The 18011-nt window shown below is 38.1% G+C and overlaps 5 protein-coding genes across 5 annotated transcripts in view; 3 read left to right on the forward strand and 2 right to left on the reverse strand.

Annotated features, from left to right (window-relative positions):
• The window catches only part of LOC132904794 (protein-tyrosine sulfotransferase), a 191019-nt gene extending 184837 nt beyond the window's left edge, over window positions 1-6182 (reverse strand). The window contains exon 1 of the mRNA XM_060955502.1: window positions 5895-6182. The gene's annotated coding sequence lies outside the window, so the exon portion shown is untranslated. The remainder of the gene's footprint in view (window positions 1-5894) is intronic.
• LOC132904790 (cytochrome P450 6k1-like) overlaps window positions 1-18011 on the forward strand; it is a 298916-nt gene that overhangs the window by 194171 nt on the left and 86734 nt on the right. The gene's annotated exons all lie outside the window — the stretch shown is intronic.
• Window positions 7663-11550, forward strand: LOC132904783 (protein MTO1 homolog, mitochondrial). The gene is made up of 10 exons (XM_060955487.1): window positions 7663-7813; window positions 8849-9076; window positions 9144-9443; window positions 9521-9697; window positions 9774-10181; window positions 10273-10445; window positions 10535-10975; window positions 11059-11162; window positions 11246-11306; window positions 11371-11550. Exons 2-10 carry the CDS (start codon window positions 8866-8868, stop codon window positions 11449-11451), a joined length of 1956 nt encoding a protein of 651 aa, XP_060811470.1. The 5' UTR covers window positions 7663-7813; window positions 8849-8865; the 3' UTR covers window positions 11452-11550.
• On the forward strand, window positions 7820-8826 carry LOC132904805 (MKRN2 opposite strand protein). The gene has a single exon (XM_060955518.1). The coding sequence runs from the start codon at window positions 8058-8060 to the stop codon at window positions 8658-8660; it is 603 nt and encodes a 200-aa protein (XP_060811501.1). The 5' UTR covers window positions 7820-8057; the 3' UTR covers window positions 8661-8826.
• Window positions 12430-18011, reverse strand: part of LOC132904785 (probable G-protein coupled receptor Mth-like 1) — a 158708-nt gene continuing 153126 nt past the window's right edge. The window contains exon 7 of the mRNA XM_060955488.1: window positions 12430-17334. Within this exon, the coding sequence (XP_060811471.1) occupies window positions 17001-17334 (334 nt within the window). The 3' untranslated portion in view covers window positions 12430-17000. The remainder of the gene's footprint in view (window positions 17335-18011) is intronic.

Consider the following 18011-nt stretch of genomic DNA (forward strand, 5'->3'; position numbering starts at 1 on the left):
TAGACGTCCGCGACCGTTGCCGCGTATGTATTCTTCCGAATATTCGGCGGAAGGACCATAAGGATACCGATGGTACGTTAGGCATGTCGATCTCACGTTTTGATGGTATGGCGCTTAATGTCGCGAAGCCGGTGGGAAGTTCCGTCGTCGAGTGCCGCCAGATATCTATTCGGAAGTGAAAAAGATCGTAGTTGAGGATAAAATAGGACGAAACGAATGGTAATTTTCGCGGACAGATTGCGTAAGAAATATCGGGTGAACCACAAACAATGTTGCGAGAAAACCTAAGTGCCGACAGACCAAAAGGGTCTGGAAACTTCAATGTGTCCTTGGTTCTTCAGTCGAATAGTTAGGCGGAAGAAGGCCTACGTGACCATAACCGCGGACTATTACGGAACACATACGTGGTGGGGCTACGAGAAATGACAAAGGAATGCTCAAGGGAAAAGGACGAATTAACAGACAGTCGTTAACCGAGAGACGAGTTGTGAGGAGCCGAGAGTCGAGTTGCCAAGTTGTTACGAGTTGTAAACTATTAGTTGTAAGTTGTGAATTATCTATTTAGCTGTCTTAATTATAGCACATTACTGTATTTGGTTCATGTTAAATAACCATTGTTTCCTGTTTAATCCATAGAGAATAGATCCATCTACCGATAAACTTACCATTTAGGATAGAAATCATTGGAAACCCTAATTTCTAATATCTCTGAATAAATAAATCCTATAGTAGAAATAAAATAATCGAAAGAAATTCTGGAAAAGTTAGCCCTTCTACATAGTGTCGGACACTGTATAATTTTTCTATTTGCCTGATTTCATATTTCGTCTTTGAAATTCGAATTCTTAGTCGCTCTCTTTATCGTTGTAAGACGATGATCGATAGAATCGACGAAGAGGAAGGTGGCGAGTGCGTTCGGAAAGATTTAGGCTCAAATGGGGCAACTCTATTTCCGACGCGAAACAAGCGGCTCGTTGTTAACCTCGTTAGCGAATCGTCGGAACTATTAAACGAGGTCGCCCGCGGGGAAAAGCTTGCGTTTGATTCGCGTGCGCAAAAATACACTCGTGGGAAGGTAAACGGCAAGAAATTTCTCCCGCGAATGCGCGCGCCGTTAATCCTCGCGTTTTCATGCCACTTCTTTCACCAACGTTCTATCCAAAAGCAAAAACGATCTCCCTTTTCTTCCCCTTCGCCGCCTTTACTTTACTTCCTGCCTTTTTCTTTTTTTATTATTATTATTTAATTTGTACTTTACAATTTGTCCAGCTGGACATTCGCTACATTTTTCGAGCTTTCTACCTTTTAACCGCGATCTTTTAAACGAACGCGGTTATGACAACAGCGATCGCTGCTTCGACATATTTGACATTCTCGTTTCGCCACGTATTCCGGATTTTCGCCTTCAAATCGGATAATCTAAGTCGACTTAGTCGAATTAAGTTGAATTAATTGCCCGACTATGGAAACACGGAGATATTTTTCGCTACGGCGTACTAATAAATTGAACAGATCATACGAACATAATATACGCACTTGGTAATAATATGGACGAGCAAATAGCGTTTTACATCGATGTGCCATTTATATAAAGCCATGGATATGACGCGATAGCGTAGTCAGAAAAGGAAAGTTTCTACCGCGTGACTCTATAACGATTTAACAGCTAGAAACGAGTCGAATAACAAGAAGCGCGTGTACCGGATGAATGAAACGAAACGTCGAACGCAATCTTTAATAAGACAGCGTTTTTACGGCCGCGATTCGAGTTTCGCGCGGCCGTGTTACGCGTGTCTGGAATTACACGATGAACCGAGAACCAGTTTCGCCGTTTCATAGTCGATTAATCTGTGACGCGAAAGTGCTGGACGGGTTTTCCATTAGAAACCCTGACCGAACGGAATACTGCGAGACTGATCAACATTCTGCGTTTTATCTCTTCAGGATTGAATGTAAACAAGTGTGACGTAAGTATTAAACGACATTCTTGCATTATCCGTAATATTCCTGATGCTTAATGACGTGTTTTATATAGTGGAAACTTGTAAAAGTACTATGACGTGTAATTTGTATAGCATTTACAATCTTTGAGAATTAAATATCCGAGAATATGTTTATAACACGAAGAAAACGACCAAAAGAACGCTCGTTAAGAAGTCACTATTTACGTGCATCGCGCAACATCTTAGAAGATCCGAACGAATTATGATTTTTAAGGGCAATGAGTATAAAAAGGAAAAACACACACGACTATCGGTAACGATCATAGTCGACGATTTATGTCGAATTTCGATGGAATTTTAACAAATACCAGTCGATATCACGTTCAAATATCGTTAGCGATGTACGTGGACGCTATAGTAGACTTTATTCGTTTGGTAGATGTACAAAGCACACAAAGTGCTATAAGCAACCAGATACCCGTGTGTTACGAACGTTCTAACGCTACGTTAAGGTACAAATAATATTAGCGAACGTACGCAGAGTTTCGAATACATAGATCGTTTCTTTGTCAATTATTACTTTTGTCAAATATTATTACACGTTAAATGACAGTATGTATCTATATATTTGACGAGAAACTCGATTTTCAAGCGAATCCGTTCAGTAAACGTTTGGGTAATATAGTGGAGAAATATTCGTATATAAATACTCGAATTGCCACGTTACATCTCGCTACATTTTTCAGCTTCCAGTTTGTCATGTAACGAAGAACATTCAATAAAATGCAAAGTTACGCAACCGGTGTTGCGATAACCACGTCGGTCCCCTCGAAAAACATTAAAGCCGCCTATGATTTTTCAAGCGTGTACGAGCGCATTACGAGAGGGTGTAACCATCCGCACTGTGTACTCGCGTGCACTTCCTGATTTATGAACAAAGCTCGTGGACCGCGGAAGGTGTATCGCGTTCAAATATCGGAAACCGGTCCATTGTACACATTGGGCTACGGCGTTGATGATTCAAAACGCGCGCTCGCGTTACCATTATTTACAATATAACCATTTACGTAGAAACCTTCCTGGCCGGCCAATTAAATCAATTATCAAAAAAAAAAAGAGAAAAAATGTCTACGTTATCGACGGAATTTTGCGCAGGCCAATGATGAACAAATGGTCGAATAAAATAGCAAGAAATATGGAAAATTTATGGAAAAATTAAAGATAGCAATTAAACGTTATGTTTGTCCATGTATCGTGAGAACGTCTTGTTGATACAATTAACGAATAATAACGAGAAATGTAAAATAGAGATAAAAATGAAATTTTATATCTTTCCATGCATTCCTATTCCACTTCCTATTGTTATCTTGTAGTTGTTACTATTAGTAAACGACAACGATGAATAATCTAATAATTTGCTAACAAAATGGAAAAGAATATACGGAAAATTTTAAATAAAATAAGAGGTAAAAATAAAATGTAATTTTCTCTTGTTCTACCCTTTATTTGTACCTTGTGGATACGAATAGCAAGCAATAACGAACACTCGAACGACAATTGTTATCACCTAATTCGTTTCCAACGGGGACGAGGTAAGTTTTGGTGTCGTCGCTGGGAACGAGAGACGTGTCATTTAGCCGGTGTTCGAGATAATGAAATTTAAACGAAGCACTCGGGGGCGAGCGTAACCGCTCCGAAATTTCCATAAAGTTTCGCCGGTGAAGCGTGTGCACGAGCGCACGCGTGCGGCCCTGCAGCAAAATTCGTCGTTGGAAATAATTGTAGATTTCCCCGGTGTAACACACGTACACGCGTTTTTATAGCTTTACGTGTTTCTTTTTCCTTCTTCCACTTTCTCGTTTTCATAAGCAGTTTTATATCTATTTTGATCAATACTCTCCTTCTCCTCCTCGTGTCATTATTAAACATCAACGACAGAGAACACGAAACAAGGCGACATTGTTCCACCGTATTATAAAAGATAGTTCATCGAAAGATATTAAAATTAAAAAAAAAGATTGATATCAAAAGATATTGAATTTAGCGAAGAATACATTACGGTTGTATTTTTATAACATTCTTTGATATATATATATAGTATATATTATATATTAGTATATATATATATATATATAGTATATATAATATAATTAAAAAAAAAGATTGATATCAAAATACAAGCGTAATGTATTCTTCGCTAAATTCAATATCTCTTGATATCAATCTTTTTTTTTAATTTTATTATAAATTATAATATAATATTTTATTATTAATTATATATATATATAAAATATATATATAAAAAAAAAATATATATATATATACTGGTGAAAGAGACCAACAATCTTATTATTCAACTCGGTATAAAATAAAAAGGATAAATGGATGAAAATTTTGAAAGAAATGGTGATAGTACATTAATCTTCGCCACGAAATGAAAAAAAAAAATATATTTTTATCCTACGTGATAACAAAATTCATTTAATCTTGCGGGTTTCCTCGGATCCGTATGAATGAAAATGAATTTTAAGATATTGGTAGAACATAAATATATTATATATAGAAATTACCGGTGTACAATCTGATTGAATAATACAAGTAAACGTAGACCTACTCTTCCAAGGGCTAAAGTTCACGGAATGCAGGTTTCGTAACGCGTTAAGGCGAACACAAAGCGTGAATTCGGTAAATATCACAATCCATTCGAACCGGATGCTAATGACGCCCTCTTCTCGGTGAAATCGCATGACAAGGATAATTCGTCTACAGCTAAACGCCACTCGTAGCAACGAAATATCTAGCGGCTATTTTCATCGGCGTTCTAGCAGTAAATATTATGTACCAGTCTGTAACGATCGACTCAGGAGTTAACGGAACAGTGTAAGGATGTTATTGAATGAACAGAGAATGGAATGTCTGACAAAAAATCGATACATACGTCTCCCAGGTTGATTCTACGTCTTATACGATTGTATTAATATCAGCTAAATTTAACAAGTTACAAATTATGAACGCTAACAAATTCTCTTACGTTATCAATTGATAGATTATTCTGTAAGAATAGTTCTTGATTATCCTACTTGACATAAGATTGTAAAATTATAAAGAAGAATTTTGTAACTTGTCAAATCACTGATATTATTAATTAATAAATTATCGTGCAAAATTATTCTAGTAGTAAAATAAGATCGTTGCAACTTCTCTTTCGATATTTATTTTTATAAGAAATATGATATGTAATGCAAAATATATGTTCTCGATTTCTGCTATGATTATGCATTATTCGGTATAAAAAGAATGATTAATGCAGAAGCTACGAGTTTATAATCTGTGTACACGTTGGTCTATTCGGTAGGTGCGTGACCCTGAACTGACGTTAAACGTGAAAACAGAGTAAATTTCGATAATGGATAAATTTGACAAAGAGCACGACGCGTCACTGAATAATGCATCGATGACCTAAGATGCATCGCATTAAGCATACATACACGTATTAGAATTATCTATCGTGAGACTATGAGACTCACCACTCCCGTGAATCCCACGGTTAAAAAAATGCTGGCTGGCATCTGTGACATAACCTATCTCCGGTCCGCTTGGCGACATGGTAATCGCGAAAAGCATGCAGATGTCTTTTGTTTCGTACCAGAGTCATGCTGTATTCATAGGAAGCATTTGTAAATATGGTACTATTAAATTCAAACGGAGTCGGAATCACGAAACAGAGAAGCGAGGTACACGCGACTCATACGCGTGGTATGGTCATTGACGCATCAGGTGTCAGTCACCTCGAAAGGGTACGCAAGTCTCACGTGTGCGCCTTGTACGATGGTCCTCAAGAGCAATTTCAAAGCACGTGTCACGATTGCAGCCATCTTTCCGACTAGCTACGATGTATTTTTGCGCACAGTTATGCTCGTATATGTCAAACAAAGTGGAATTAAAACTCACCGATCTTTCCTGGTAAACGCGTTGTGGCTAATACTCCTTACTCGTCCTTCGTCTCGTTGTCCTCTCCTGCTCGTCCTCTTCTGCCTTTCACCGTTTCGCAATGTGTCAGCAAAAGAATCGGTCGGAATACCAGATTTGGTACAGTCACTTGTCAGGAGTACGGTACACGATAATCACTGCGACGAAACCGAGAGTCGAACATAAACGTCGTATAACCGTACCGGTACAAACACACTACGAAACGCGGTACGAACACGACTGCTCCACACCGTACCATAGATCAGCTGCTACTATAGCAGCGCTGCCGCGCTGCGCGGCACGCGCCTGAACTAAATGGTGGGGGAAGGGCGGGAACGCGCTAGTCAAGAGTAATATTGGTGGTATTTCGAGTTCCAGACTGTATCATTGATCCGAAATTGCAAATGAAAATGAGCGCTGAAATAAAAATGTTTCCGATTAATAAAAGAGGACTACACAAATTTTTATGTGTTTATATGTGTATACGAAACTATTAAATCACTATATCATATATGGATTTAGATAAAATCTTAAACACTCGTGAGAATGGAATCCATGTATTTTAAATAAGAGATATCTGTTTTCGAGATGCCTAATCATGATATAGGCGTATAATAATATGTATGAATATATATTCATCACTGTATGTAAAATAATTCTTTAATTAATTATTACCTGCAATGGATAAAGTACAACATTTACTTTTCAATTATGATTAGTTGATAATAGATAAACTGCTTTGTACATAGACGAGTATACAGCCACCGATCAGGTATAGAATAGATCTATTAGCACCAACGAAATGCAAAATAGACCTATTACCCAACGTACCTTTTTATTCACGGTTTCGGGGGTCACTAGAGTCCATTTACCATTTTAGTGTCATTTCCAACGTTACCGAATTAGCGCAGAATGAGATTACGGTACCTCCAGCGATTGGAATTAAAACTAACTTCTAATATGACATTATCATGAAGTTACAAATAAGATATAGGCATCAACGAGATGCAAAATCTCGTCTGTGCTATAGACACGTATAATACAGAACTACGATCGTATACACAGGTCTAGTTACTCCCGTGGAAAAGATAAGGCTCTTAGGCAGCGGCAAATGTTGTTCAATTTATCCGCAGTAAGGCGCTCTAATCAAACGAGGGTTGGTTGACTAACGCCATCGTGTAAAAGTAACCTGGACCCGGTTGTCTCTCGATTTGTCGATTGAGTCTCGACTCACGATGCAAGGAACAAACAGCACCATGATAACATTGACTAAGAATAGGTTTGTAAGTCTCGACATTCGTATACCGGAGCCTAGGGGTAACCGTCCAAAAATTGAGTTGTAATTAGTTGTGAAAAATCAACATGGAAGATAAGAAGGTTCTCATCACACGATCATATACACAGATCTGAAACTCTAATGGAGGAGATAAGGCTCTTAGTAATCGAACGATGTTCGTTAATTTCTCCACAGTAGGGTACTTCAATCGAGAAATTAGGATTCGTCGTGTAACGCCATTATGTAAAAGCCCAGATCTCGTTGTCTTTGCCTTTATTGACCTTTGATTTTATTTTTTCATGACTAGACACGACTCAATTTTTGAACGGTCTAGCTTAATTATGATATCCGGTTATATGATCATGGACCAGACCACAGTTTTTTAAATGATTTTGACTCAGATCGTCGTTCTGACCCTCGTTGGCGGTATGATGACGTATGTAGTAAACGGTTAATGGTGATCTCCTAGCTTTTATCTTATTAATAAAAATGCGAGTGGAGGAAGTATTTATTGAGAAACCTGTAAAAATATAAATATACATATAAATAAATAAATTAAAGTTGAATATATGTATATTAATGATATAAAGATATTTTCACAATTAAGTGTAGTAAATTATAACAGGTAATGTGCTTTCTCGAAATCGTAGTATTTTGTTACAAATATAATTTGCATTATCCTTTTTTTATTTAAAACAGTGTATTTCGTTTGTAGCCCTTATCGCAAAAATGAGATATAGAGAGCAGGATTTTGACTGTGTTTTTCTAGATAACTTCATTCGTCACTAAACTGTGCGATATAACCTAACATCTTGTATACAATGTCATCATTTGAAACAAAACTATATTATTGATATTAGTTAAAAATTATGGCTTCTGATTCGAAAATATTGTGTTTTCGTCATTGTTGTTCAAAAAGCATATTCTGTAAAATTGTTCCAGAAATATGCCCAATTTGTCAATTATGTATTACAGAATATAAAATAATGCCCTTTCGTGTTCCATATCCATATAAAAATGCAGCGTGTGAACCAAATTCTATAGTTGTAAGACCAGCCAATGGCAATTTTTTAACTGATTATCATATCGTAAATGATTTGCATATAGGAATAACTAACATGAATGGCATTGTTTTTGAATACGACAAAGAGGGTTTAATACTAAATGATTGTTCAAGATGGACAAATTGTATTGCGATAAATATAATCCCATCATCTTGGGACAATCATTGGAACGAAACATTAAAAATAATGTTAAAAGACTCAAAATGGAAATCTGAAAATTATGATGAAATCTCAATGAATTGTTTTAACTTTGTTATAGAGTTTATAAATAATTTGAAATATATGAATATGAACTTTACAAATAAAGAAACTATATGCGAAAAGTTAATATTACCAAAACTTAGAGATGCTCTTACATATAATTTTTTATTCATGAAATTAGAAAGTAATGAATTTTTTATATCTTAAGAAAAGTTCATTTTCTATATTTACTTTTTACATAGATTTATATGTATTATTGATATTATATACATTTCTATGTATTTGTCTTTTAAAATTATTATTAGTATATTTTTTACACATATTATATATTTATAATTATTACAATAAATCATTTATTACATATTTAATGAAATACTTCATTTTTTAAATCCTAGAATACTTTGGTAATAAAATGAGCTATAAGAAGATCAGATTGCCTCTATTAGGCAGAAATTATAGACAACGTTTTCTTCAATTATTAAGAAATCTTTCGTCAAGCAATGATCAGTATAAATTTGATGTCATTGTTATTGGTGGTGGTCATGCTGGAACAGAAGCTTGTGCAGCAGCTGCTAGGATGGGTGCAAAAACATTATTAGTTACTCATAAGAAAAGCACGATAGGTATCACTTTTGTTTCTCTTTTAATATTAAAGATTATTGAATAAAAATTATGACAATACTTTTATAGGAGAAATGTCGTGTAATCCATCCTTTGGTGGAATTGGAAAAGGGAACCTTATGAGAGAAATAGATGCTTTAGATGGTATTTGTTGCCGTATATGTGACATCTCTGGAATTAATTATAAAATACTAAATATTTCTAGAGGACCAGCTGTATGGGGATATAGAGCTCAAATTGATCGTGTCTTATATAAGAATCACATACAGAAGGAGCTTTTCAATACACCTGGTTTACAAATATATGAATCCTCTGTGGAAGATTTAATTGTACATGGAGATTCTCCAAGTTGTCATGGAATAATTCTTAGTATGCTTATTCTTTTAAATTGGATGTATGTTATTAATTTTTAAACAAATAAAATATTTATGAAAATCATGTTTCAGAGGATGGGACAAAAATATACAGTGATACAGTTGTCATAACAACAGGTACTTTTTTAAAAGGTCAAATTAATATTGGGTTAGAAAAAAGACCTGCTGGTAGATTTGGTGATGAACCCAGCATTGGATTAGCTAACACGTTAGAAACAATTGGATTTAGAATGGGAAGATTAAAAACTGGTAATTGTCATAATTATGTTTTATATACTTTATTTACAGCCTCTAAATGTTCTCATGTTTTAAAATGTTTTTCTAGGTACACCACCGCGGCTAGAAAAATCTACTATCGATTTTTCCAAATGTCATGTATCTAAACCAGACAAAGTATCAATGCCATTTTCATTCATGAATAATACTGTCTGGTTACCCGTAGAACAACAAATAAATACTTATCTAACATATACAAACGAAGCTGTCTCAAAAATTGTAAAAGACAACATGCATTGTAATTTACACGTTACAGAGGAGATATCAGGACCGCGGTATTGTCCAAGTATAGAAAGCAAAGTTCTTAAGTTTAGTACACATGAACACCAAATTTGGCTGGAACCTGAAGGTTTAGATTCACCCCTAATATACCCTTCAGGATTATCGTGTACACTTCCAGCAGAGAAACAAGAAGAACTTATTAAATGTATTCCAGGATTAGAAAATGCGAAAATGGGTAAATTTGTTCCCTTTATGATATACATATGTACATACTGACATTCCATGTTTTTAAATATTTTAATATAACGTTGTAATCTTATGCGCAGTGAGACCAGGTTATGGAGTTGAGTATGATTATATTGACCCAAAAGAATTACATGTTACGTTAGAGACCAAAAGGATTCCAGGGCTATTTCTTGCTGGACAAATAAATGGTACAACTGGTTACGAAGAAGCAGCTGCACAAGGAATTATAGCAGGTGTTAATGCTGCAGCCAAGGTCTCTATCATCCATTTTTTACTATAAACTCTTTAAGTCAATAACGAAGATATTCATTGTTTTATTTCGTTAAATAATCTATTTACTAGGTTCTTAATAAAAAGCCATTGATAATAAGTCGAACAGAAGGTTATATCGGTGTACTCATTGATGATCTTACTACACTTGGTACAAACGAACCATATAGAATGTTCACCAGTCGTGCAGAATTTCGATTAAGTCTACGACCAGATAATGCAGATCAAAGGCTTACCAAAAAGGGATATGAAAGTGGTTGCGTATCAGAGGAAAGAATGATAAAAACAGAAGCAATTTTATCCAAACTAACAGAAAATATAGAGTTATTTAAAAATGAAATTCATCACAATGCAAAGTGGTGTCAATTATTGGGTATTAAACCTTCTAGGAATCGTAATTTAAGATCTGGTTTTGATATATTACAGTTTTGTGAAATTGATCTAGTTATCAAAGCACTTCCTGACCGCTTTGGACATCTTGCGGATGATCCCATTATTTCAAGAAGATTAAAGGTAACAATATTTTGTTGTAAGTGATATTTTTAAATCAGTATGGCTTATCATCTTTTATTATGACCATCTGTTTGATCTTATAGATAGAAGCATTGTATGCAGATTGCTTAAAGAGAATAGAGATAGAAATCAGTGAAATTCGCAAAAACGAACAGATGCTTATCCCGCCATCCATAGACTATAACTTGTAAGTTAATTATCTGAAATATAAATTGTGAAATCTATCAAGTACAGTTATCTTTACTAATGACTGATTGTGTTCCGATACAGGCCTCAATTAAATTTATCCATAGAAGAAAAGGAAAAACTCTCTGAGTTTCAACCATTTACAGTAAGTGTAGAAATAAATCTTCATAATTTTCGCAGTCATTATCCTTATTATTTCTTCTGCATAGATTGCTGCAGCCAGTCGTATTCAAGGAGTCACTCCACCTGCTATTTTGCGTTTAATCAGTTATATACGGAAAAATATATAGAAAAATGTACATAATAGAGCTAGCAAATCAACTTTAATAGGAAATCAACTTTAATAGCAAATCAACTAAAATAAATAGCCGATCAAATCATATACTTTACGTATGTTTATTTATTATGTGCATATCAACAACGAAAAACCCATTGAAAATCGTTTGCACGCACGTCTGGAACTAAACAAAGTTGGAGTCTATTCAGACTCGAAGACGGACCCCAATTCTTAAGATGTCACTCAACTATCAGCCTTAAACGTTCGTCTTAAGAGTAGAACAAATAAAAGGTTGTTGCCCTCCTGTTTAACCGCCGAATGTATCGTGCCAGCAACCATCAATCTTCCTTAAATAGAAACTTGCTTACCGTTTGACAAGAATTATCGAAACTCCGTGTTTACTTGAATTTCGAAACACTACGAAATTATTAATACCTCGCGTGTCAGTATCGGTTGGTTCGCATACGAATCTCGTAGTGAGAATTTACGCGGAAGAGACGAAACTCAATTGCGGCTACTTGTGAAATACGCTCGTTTAATAAGACTAGAGTAATTGTCTCTAACTTACAATGCGGTCGAAGTTTCCATTTCGGCTGGCGCAACTAATGTCAGAGTCCATAGCAGGGAAGTTTGCCTGATTGAATTAAGAGGGGTTCGTCCAGCTTCAAACTTCTCACTACCGAATTGATGAAGCATACCCAGGGTAAACGTCGTTACGAGATTACTCGCATAATCAATTTACTCGTTGAAGGCACGCGCGACGTACCCTCGCATTACTTCAAATTTTATAACGAAGTAAATGAAATTTATTGCTTTTTAAGATCGAGAAGATGAGGGCTACTTTGACATCTATATGTCGTCACGATGTTCCTTTATTTGTCTACAAAGAACTAGAACAAATTAAGAAAGTAGAATAATTTGAGGATATACAAGGATTAGAAAATAAATCTACTGGACAATAAATCGAAGTTTCAATCAACAACAAAACATGTACTAACAGTTATTCTTTATTACCATTAGTGCAATAGTAAATACTGTTACGATACATTGTACAGGAATGGTGTACGATCGGCCGTAGTACAGGGTCGTTGTAATTATAAATTTCTCTACCATGGTAATCCGGCTGTTCTCTCTCTACATGGTTAATCGAGCCAATACGAGCTCACCACAAACTCGTCCTCTAAATCGCACGACGAGTTAATATACTATTGTCTCCCTATAATAGCCTCCGTGTCTCCGAAGAATCAATCTTCCTCTTCTCGATATAACAGTTTCCGCATAACAATCCTTCGTTTTATCCTTCATCTATCACCGTAAAAAATATACAAAAAGTGAAGAACTATTTTGGCCAAATTTACGAAATATCCTACCTCGCGAAAAATCCAATGTCGAATCGACTATCAATAGCCTGAAATTAACGTTAATCGTTCAATTTTGGACAATGCGTTTTCTATAAAATTACAAATCAATGACTTTCTAATCTATCCCAATGACCACGGTTGTCATACCAAGCGCGTTTCACCGTGGTTGGGAACGTTCTCCATGTTAAATTCAACATTGGATTTTCCACGCTGCGAATGCACGCACGTAAATTACGCGAAGGCACGCGGTCCTCAATAACCGTTTAAACGCGTTGGCCGATCGCGGGTATTTTCCCCCCCCGGAACGATCACCAGAGCCATTCTTTTTCTTTTTCTCTTGCCACGATCTCCATCGTGCTCTCGCTGTGATTCACGTGTTCCCTTCTTAATTCTAATTCTCTATACTGGCAAGTTACCGTGTATGTTTATACGTTTACGTGTATGTACGTGTATACTATATGTTACGTTTCTCTTATTGTTCATACGTCAACAACGACTACTTCGAATAAATTAGTTTTAAGGCTACGCTGCTTCTCTTTGCTCATCGATTACCCTAACTACCGAACGAATTATCGTCGAGTACACTGAATGTTGAATTAATGTACATCGAGATCCATCCTTACGACCAGCAACAATTTCTCAAAGTGGCTTGTATTATTCTTAAATCTTGTAGCTGGTCGCGTACGACGGACACGAATAATTTATATGCGCTTACCGTATAATTACAAGTAACGTAATGACGAGAAAATGTTTATCTACAAGGAGATGCAATGACGGGGAACGATCGATGCGTACGAGCTTGACGATCGTCGATTTGTCGCAGACTCGATCACCAGCGAGATTAATTGATCCTTGAACTCGCGTCATCGAGCCAGATGCAAAATAAACGCGATGGCTTAGTCCACATCGCGATGAATTACGATCGGACGAAACGGAAAAGCTGCTACGACTGTCGCTGGCTCGTTACGCATTGTTCGGCCGCGATTATACACAGCAAGGGATTTATAACGAAGTTACTGCTCGTTAATACGCTAATTACACAGTACCATTCACACGCTCGCATTGTCACGCAATTACTCGCTACGTACACGCAGGCACGACACGCACGCGACATGGACAACAATGTCGACAAGGAATCGAACAATTACGCGTTTCATTATTTACGAGATACGAAAGATTAAGAATTCTCGTTTTCCAACACGTGATATTTATCGACGAAACTTTGACGACTTTGCGCTCCACTCTCATTCATACAAGAAGAAAAGGAACTAATATGGTTTTAGAAACGATCTGTCACTCTACGAAGATCATATAAACTATCATAAGGTTTTTCCAAAAGGAGAAGCTTTCGATTTAAACGTTGTTGAGAAATTGAGTCTACGCGTAAGCTTTGGTACCATTTCAGGGAGGAAGATCTGTTTAGAAAACAGTGGTGGAGTATCTTCGCAGAGAATTCAGATAGTTTCCGATTAACACGAGCGGAGGGGTACATGGCTCAGTCTCTTGGATGCACCTGAAGAAACAATGACAATGATTACTTTACTCCCGCTCGCGCGTTGAGAGTTACGCGAACGTGTGGTCTAAAGAATAGCAAACTCGAGTGCGAGGTACTAATTCTACGCAGACGTGAGACGGTTTTTATGCGGTGCATGTTATCGCACTCAGCGATTTCCCATGACATTCGCAACGACTCAGCACTTGACTTGGAATTGAACTGGTGAAAAAAAAAAAAAAAAAAGAGAAAATGACTCTAACGTGAATAAATAGTTTTGCGTTTAGTTAGTTAAATAGTTTATTAGTTGATAAAAAATTAAGAAAATCAATATTCATCTCTTGTCGTGATTTTATTGCACACTGACGCGTAATTGTGATTAATTCATCGCTGCAAGGTGAATGAATCTGTCGTGGAATGTCATCGGAAGTTACGCCGGAAATCGCTTGGAGAAATGGTAATCTCGCACGGTCGCACGCGATACCAGAACCGAAAGAGACAGGAGACTTCATCTGGTCTCCGTCTGGTTTCTCATTGTATACAATTCGGCACGTTGAACACCACGTTTGGAAGGCATTTCAGAAGGCATTGAATTCCTAGTGTGTATTGTCACGAGTTGTCGTCCATTATGCCCTGACCTACCTACGTATGACTTCGTGAAAGCGTGACTCACCTGTACAAAAAAAAAGAAAAAAAAAACACTCTCCCCGTTCGATTCTCCAATTGAACTGATTGCTTTTTAGATCGACTTACATTGTATCTATATATCATCTGTGAAAAATCATTTTCTCGGTATTAAAAGTATCAAAAAGAATATGGTTTATCCTAACGGAGATGTGCGAACGATGCTTCGTTGTATTTACGATCAAAATAGCGATATTGTAAAGTCTCATCAAAATTGCTGCAACATGAGGCGAAAAAATTGCTTCGAGTTTTGTCATCGAAATTGATTTTGGCAGTGTTGTTTTTCGAGTCCCTCTGTGTTTGTCACGGTCCATTGTCGAGATAGTATGATCGTAAGAAGGCCATTAACACCGTGGATCGATAAAAGTAAGTCGTCGATGATCCAGCAGTCGTGGACTCGAAAGGAGTGGAATAAAGAGACGTTGAATGTATTTCAAGAAAATGATGTGCGACTGACGTCGACGAGACTACGCTACAAGACTCCTAATGCAACGCGTTAATGGTAGCCACGATTGTAGTCGGCTGATGCAAATTTATGCCAAAGGAAATTGAAGAGGGATCGCTCGTGGCCTTAAGCATGCCCGATGAATAACGAAGGACGAGCCGCGAAAGAAAGTTCCGGATTCACCTGACGTGTGCTCACCAACACAGGTCAAGGTCGTTGCGATTTCATCGATCGAATACATCACGCACGTCGTTCGTTTATTGGGAAATTTTTGCGGTCTCGATGTGTCATTTATTTGTAGAATCGACGCGTGATCGCGAATAGCAGAACGTCGGACGAAGTACAGCCTGGAAGTACAGAGTCGTCGCGACTAAAAACGAGCAAAACGGGCGACCATGTATTAATATCGATGATCGTATTTACTGTCGCGCGAAAAATTCATTCGTAATCGACCTCGTCCGGCGCCGTTTGTTAATACCGAAATAGCGTGTCTCGTATCGGCCACACATCATCTCGTTAACATCGTTCAGCGTATAATCGATGGACAGTGACTGGTTGCTCCTACGCGCGTTAACGACGGTCTGGTTGATTCGACGACGATTCTTTGGGCGATCGGTGACAACGAACAATGCAACTCTCGCGTCGAATCATCGTTAGAGAGATGAAAAAGACGGACGAATCTAGAGGATGGCGCGAATTACAAGTTGCAACGATGACGGAAGATTCGACGCGAGTGAAAGCTGGACCGAGAGTCGCTGGGAACGCGGTTTTCCCTCGAGAGGGGACTCGAACCAGGACGGGTGTCTCTATGAATATTTGTCGCTTCGCGTTGTTTTCTCTGTTCTCCATTGTGTTCCCTGTCGAGACAATCAACCATTCAAAGTGACAGCTCGCGCGTTCTACCGCTTTCCCCGCGTTTAGTCCGCGGGGACACGAGCGGCGAGCAAACGCGTTCTTGGCGACTGTACTTCTCCCAAGGTCGACGACCTCTTTTCTTAGTAGACGAGGATTTTTGACGCGAGTCGAGTCCTACTTGGACAGGCCTACTTGTATACGGACAATGTTCGTGAAACGGCACTCGTCGAGTCACAAAGTCATCCGGAACGGGGAAGTCCGGTTATTTCAAGTTCACGGCCTCGAGGTCGTCAACCCTGCAACGCGAATCGGGCACGGATAGTAGATATAGAAGCTTTTCTCTGTCTCTTTCGAAGACGATCGTATTACTAAGGATCAACGGCGTTTGTATTAAGAATCGCACGAACTATGAACAGAGAAAAGAGAATGCTGCTTCTCGGTAGCGATCCATCAATGCGATGCTTTTCACGCCGGTCGCTTCGTATACAGTGTTCTTCCGCTTCGTCGACTTCCGCGTCTGTTTTATATGTTTCACGAGATTCGTGAATCTGCCTCTTTCCAACACACGCTTTCCACTTCCCGTCCACTGAATCCTGTCTCGATCTCTCTGCTTGCGAGTCTAGTAACTCTAAACTGACCGACAGCGACGGTTCCAACGGACTAAACAGAGCAAGCACGCCGTCAGAGAAGCTCGACTGTCGGAAGCGGCAGGTCAGAGAAGTCGCTTAGCAGATGGTTTCCAGCGGAGCGGTCTTCGTGCTCGGATTCTGAATGACGCTGTCGCCCATGCTGGGCATCCCGTGACTGGTGGTGCTCAGTCCGTTTCCCTGCCTTCCAGCGTTCGTCCTCGGGTTCCTGTTGCAGATCCTTTTCAAGGCGGCGCGGACCTGCGGCTGGCAGCCAACTACCGCGAAGATCAGCACGCCCTGGAACGCGTTTATCATGTCGGTGAAGTACCAGATGTATTGAGGACCACCGACTGCCCACGAGACCACGTCGGCTACCCAGGTGACGCCCATCACGACCACCAGCTTCATGCACACACGGCCCAGTGCGGCTCTGAAACAGAAACATTAGATCCTCGTCAGACCTAGGAAATGAGTATTTAGTTTGAAGATGATCGAGTGCTCGAAGAAGTCGCGTTAGAAACTCTATGGGAGACTCCGGTCGAGATTACTTATTAGATCTCGGATTTTTTTACAAATTCGTATCTTTGTGAACAGAATTTTACGAAGGAAATTCCAAGCTTTGATATTTCAAACGTTTGCACTTTCTTCGGATCTGAAGCGATTTTACGGTACTATCGTTAGAAATCGATCAAGTTGTTAAAAGAAATATAGAAACGTCTACTCGATTGCCCACACTAGGGTCAAGAGAAAAAGAATTTAGATTAGAATTTAGGAAGATTCGTCGATGGTTTGGATAATTGAATTGGTTAAAGCGATCATCCGAGGGAATACGGGTTCGCGTAGTTGACACTTTGCTCGGAGAACCTTAAGCATTTATTATCAGTTGCGCGTGAAAGGAATTTTTTCGGTCTGGCCTGCTTGATTTATGACGGTTATTGTGCCTTGAATTCAAAGAACGAGGAATGACAAGGCTGCGATTCAGAGATCTATGGAGATACACGTTGGTTTAAGAAAATTCTCTGCACATTTATCTTTCTCGTTATACGCGGAGCATATAGGAACGTTATTTTTCATGTTTCGTAAAGATGTTGTTTTATTCGTGTTACG

This window comes from Bombus pascuorum, chromosome 3 (genome assembly GCF_905332965.1).
Source record: "Bombus pascuorum chromosome 3, iyBomPasc1.1, whole genome shotgun sequence".
In the NCBI taxonomy this organism is placed as follows: domain Eukaryota; kingdom Metazoa; phylum Arthropoda; class Insecta; order Hymenoptera; family Apidae; genus Bombus; species Bombus pascuorum.

Excerpts from the sequence above, each read along its gene's own strand:
- LOC132904805 (XM_060955518.1), top strand. The coding sequence starts at position 8,058 with ATGGCTTCTGATTCGAAAATATTGTGTTTTCGTCATTGTTGTTCAAAA.
- LOC132904783 (XM_060955487.1), top strand. The coding sequence starts at position 8,866 with ATGAGCTATAAGAAGATCAGATTGCCTCTATTAGGCAGAAATTATAGA. Across the intron at positions 9,698-9,773 it reads AATGGGAAGATTAAAAACTG|GTACACCACCGCGGCTAGAA; the intron begins GTAATTGTCATA and ends ATGTTTTTCTAG. Across the intron at positions 11,163-11,245 it reads CCATCCATAGACTATAACTT|GCCTCAATTAAATTTATCCA; the intron begins GTAAGTTAATTA and ends GTTCCGATACAG.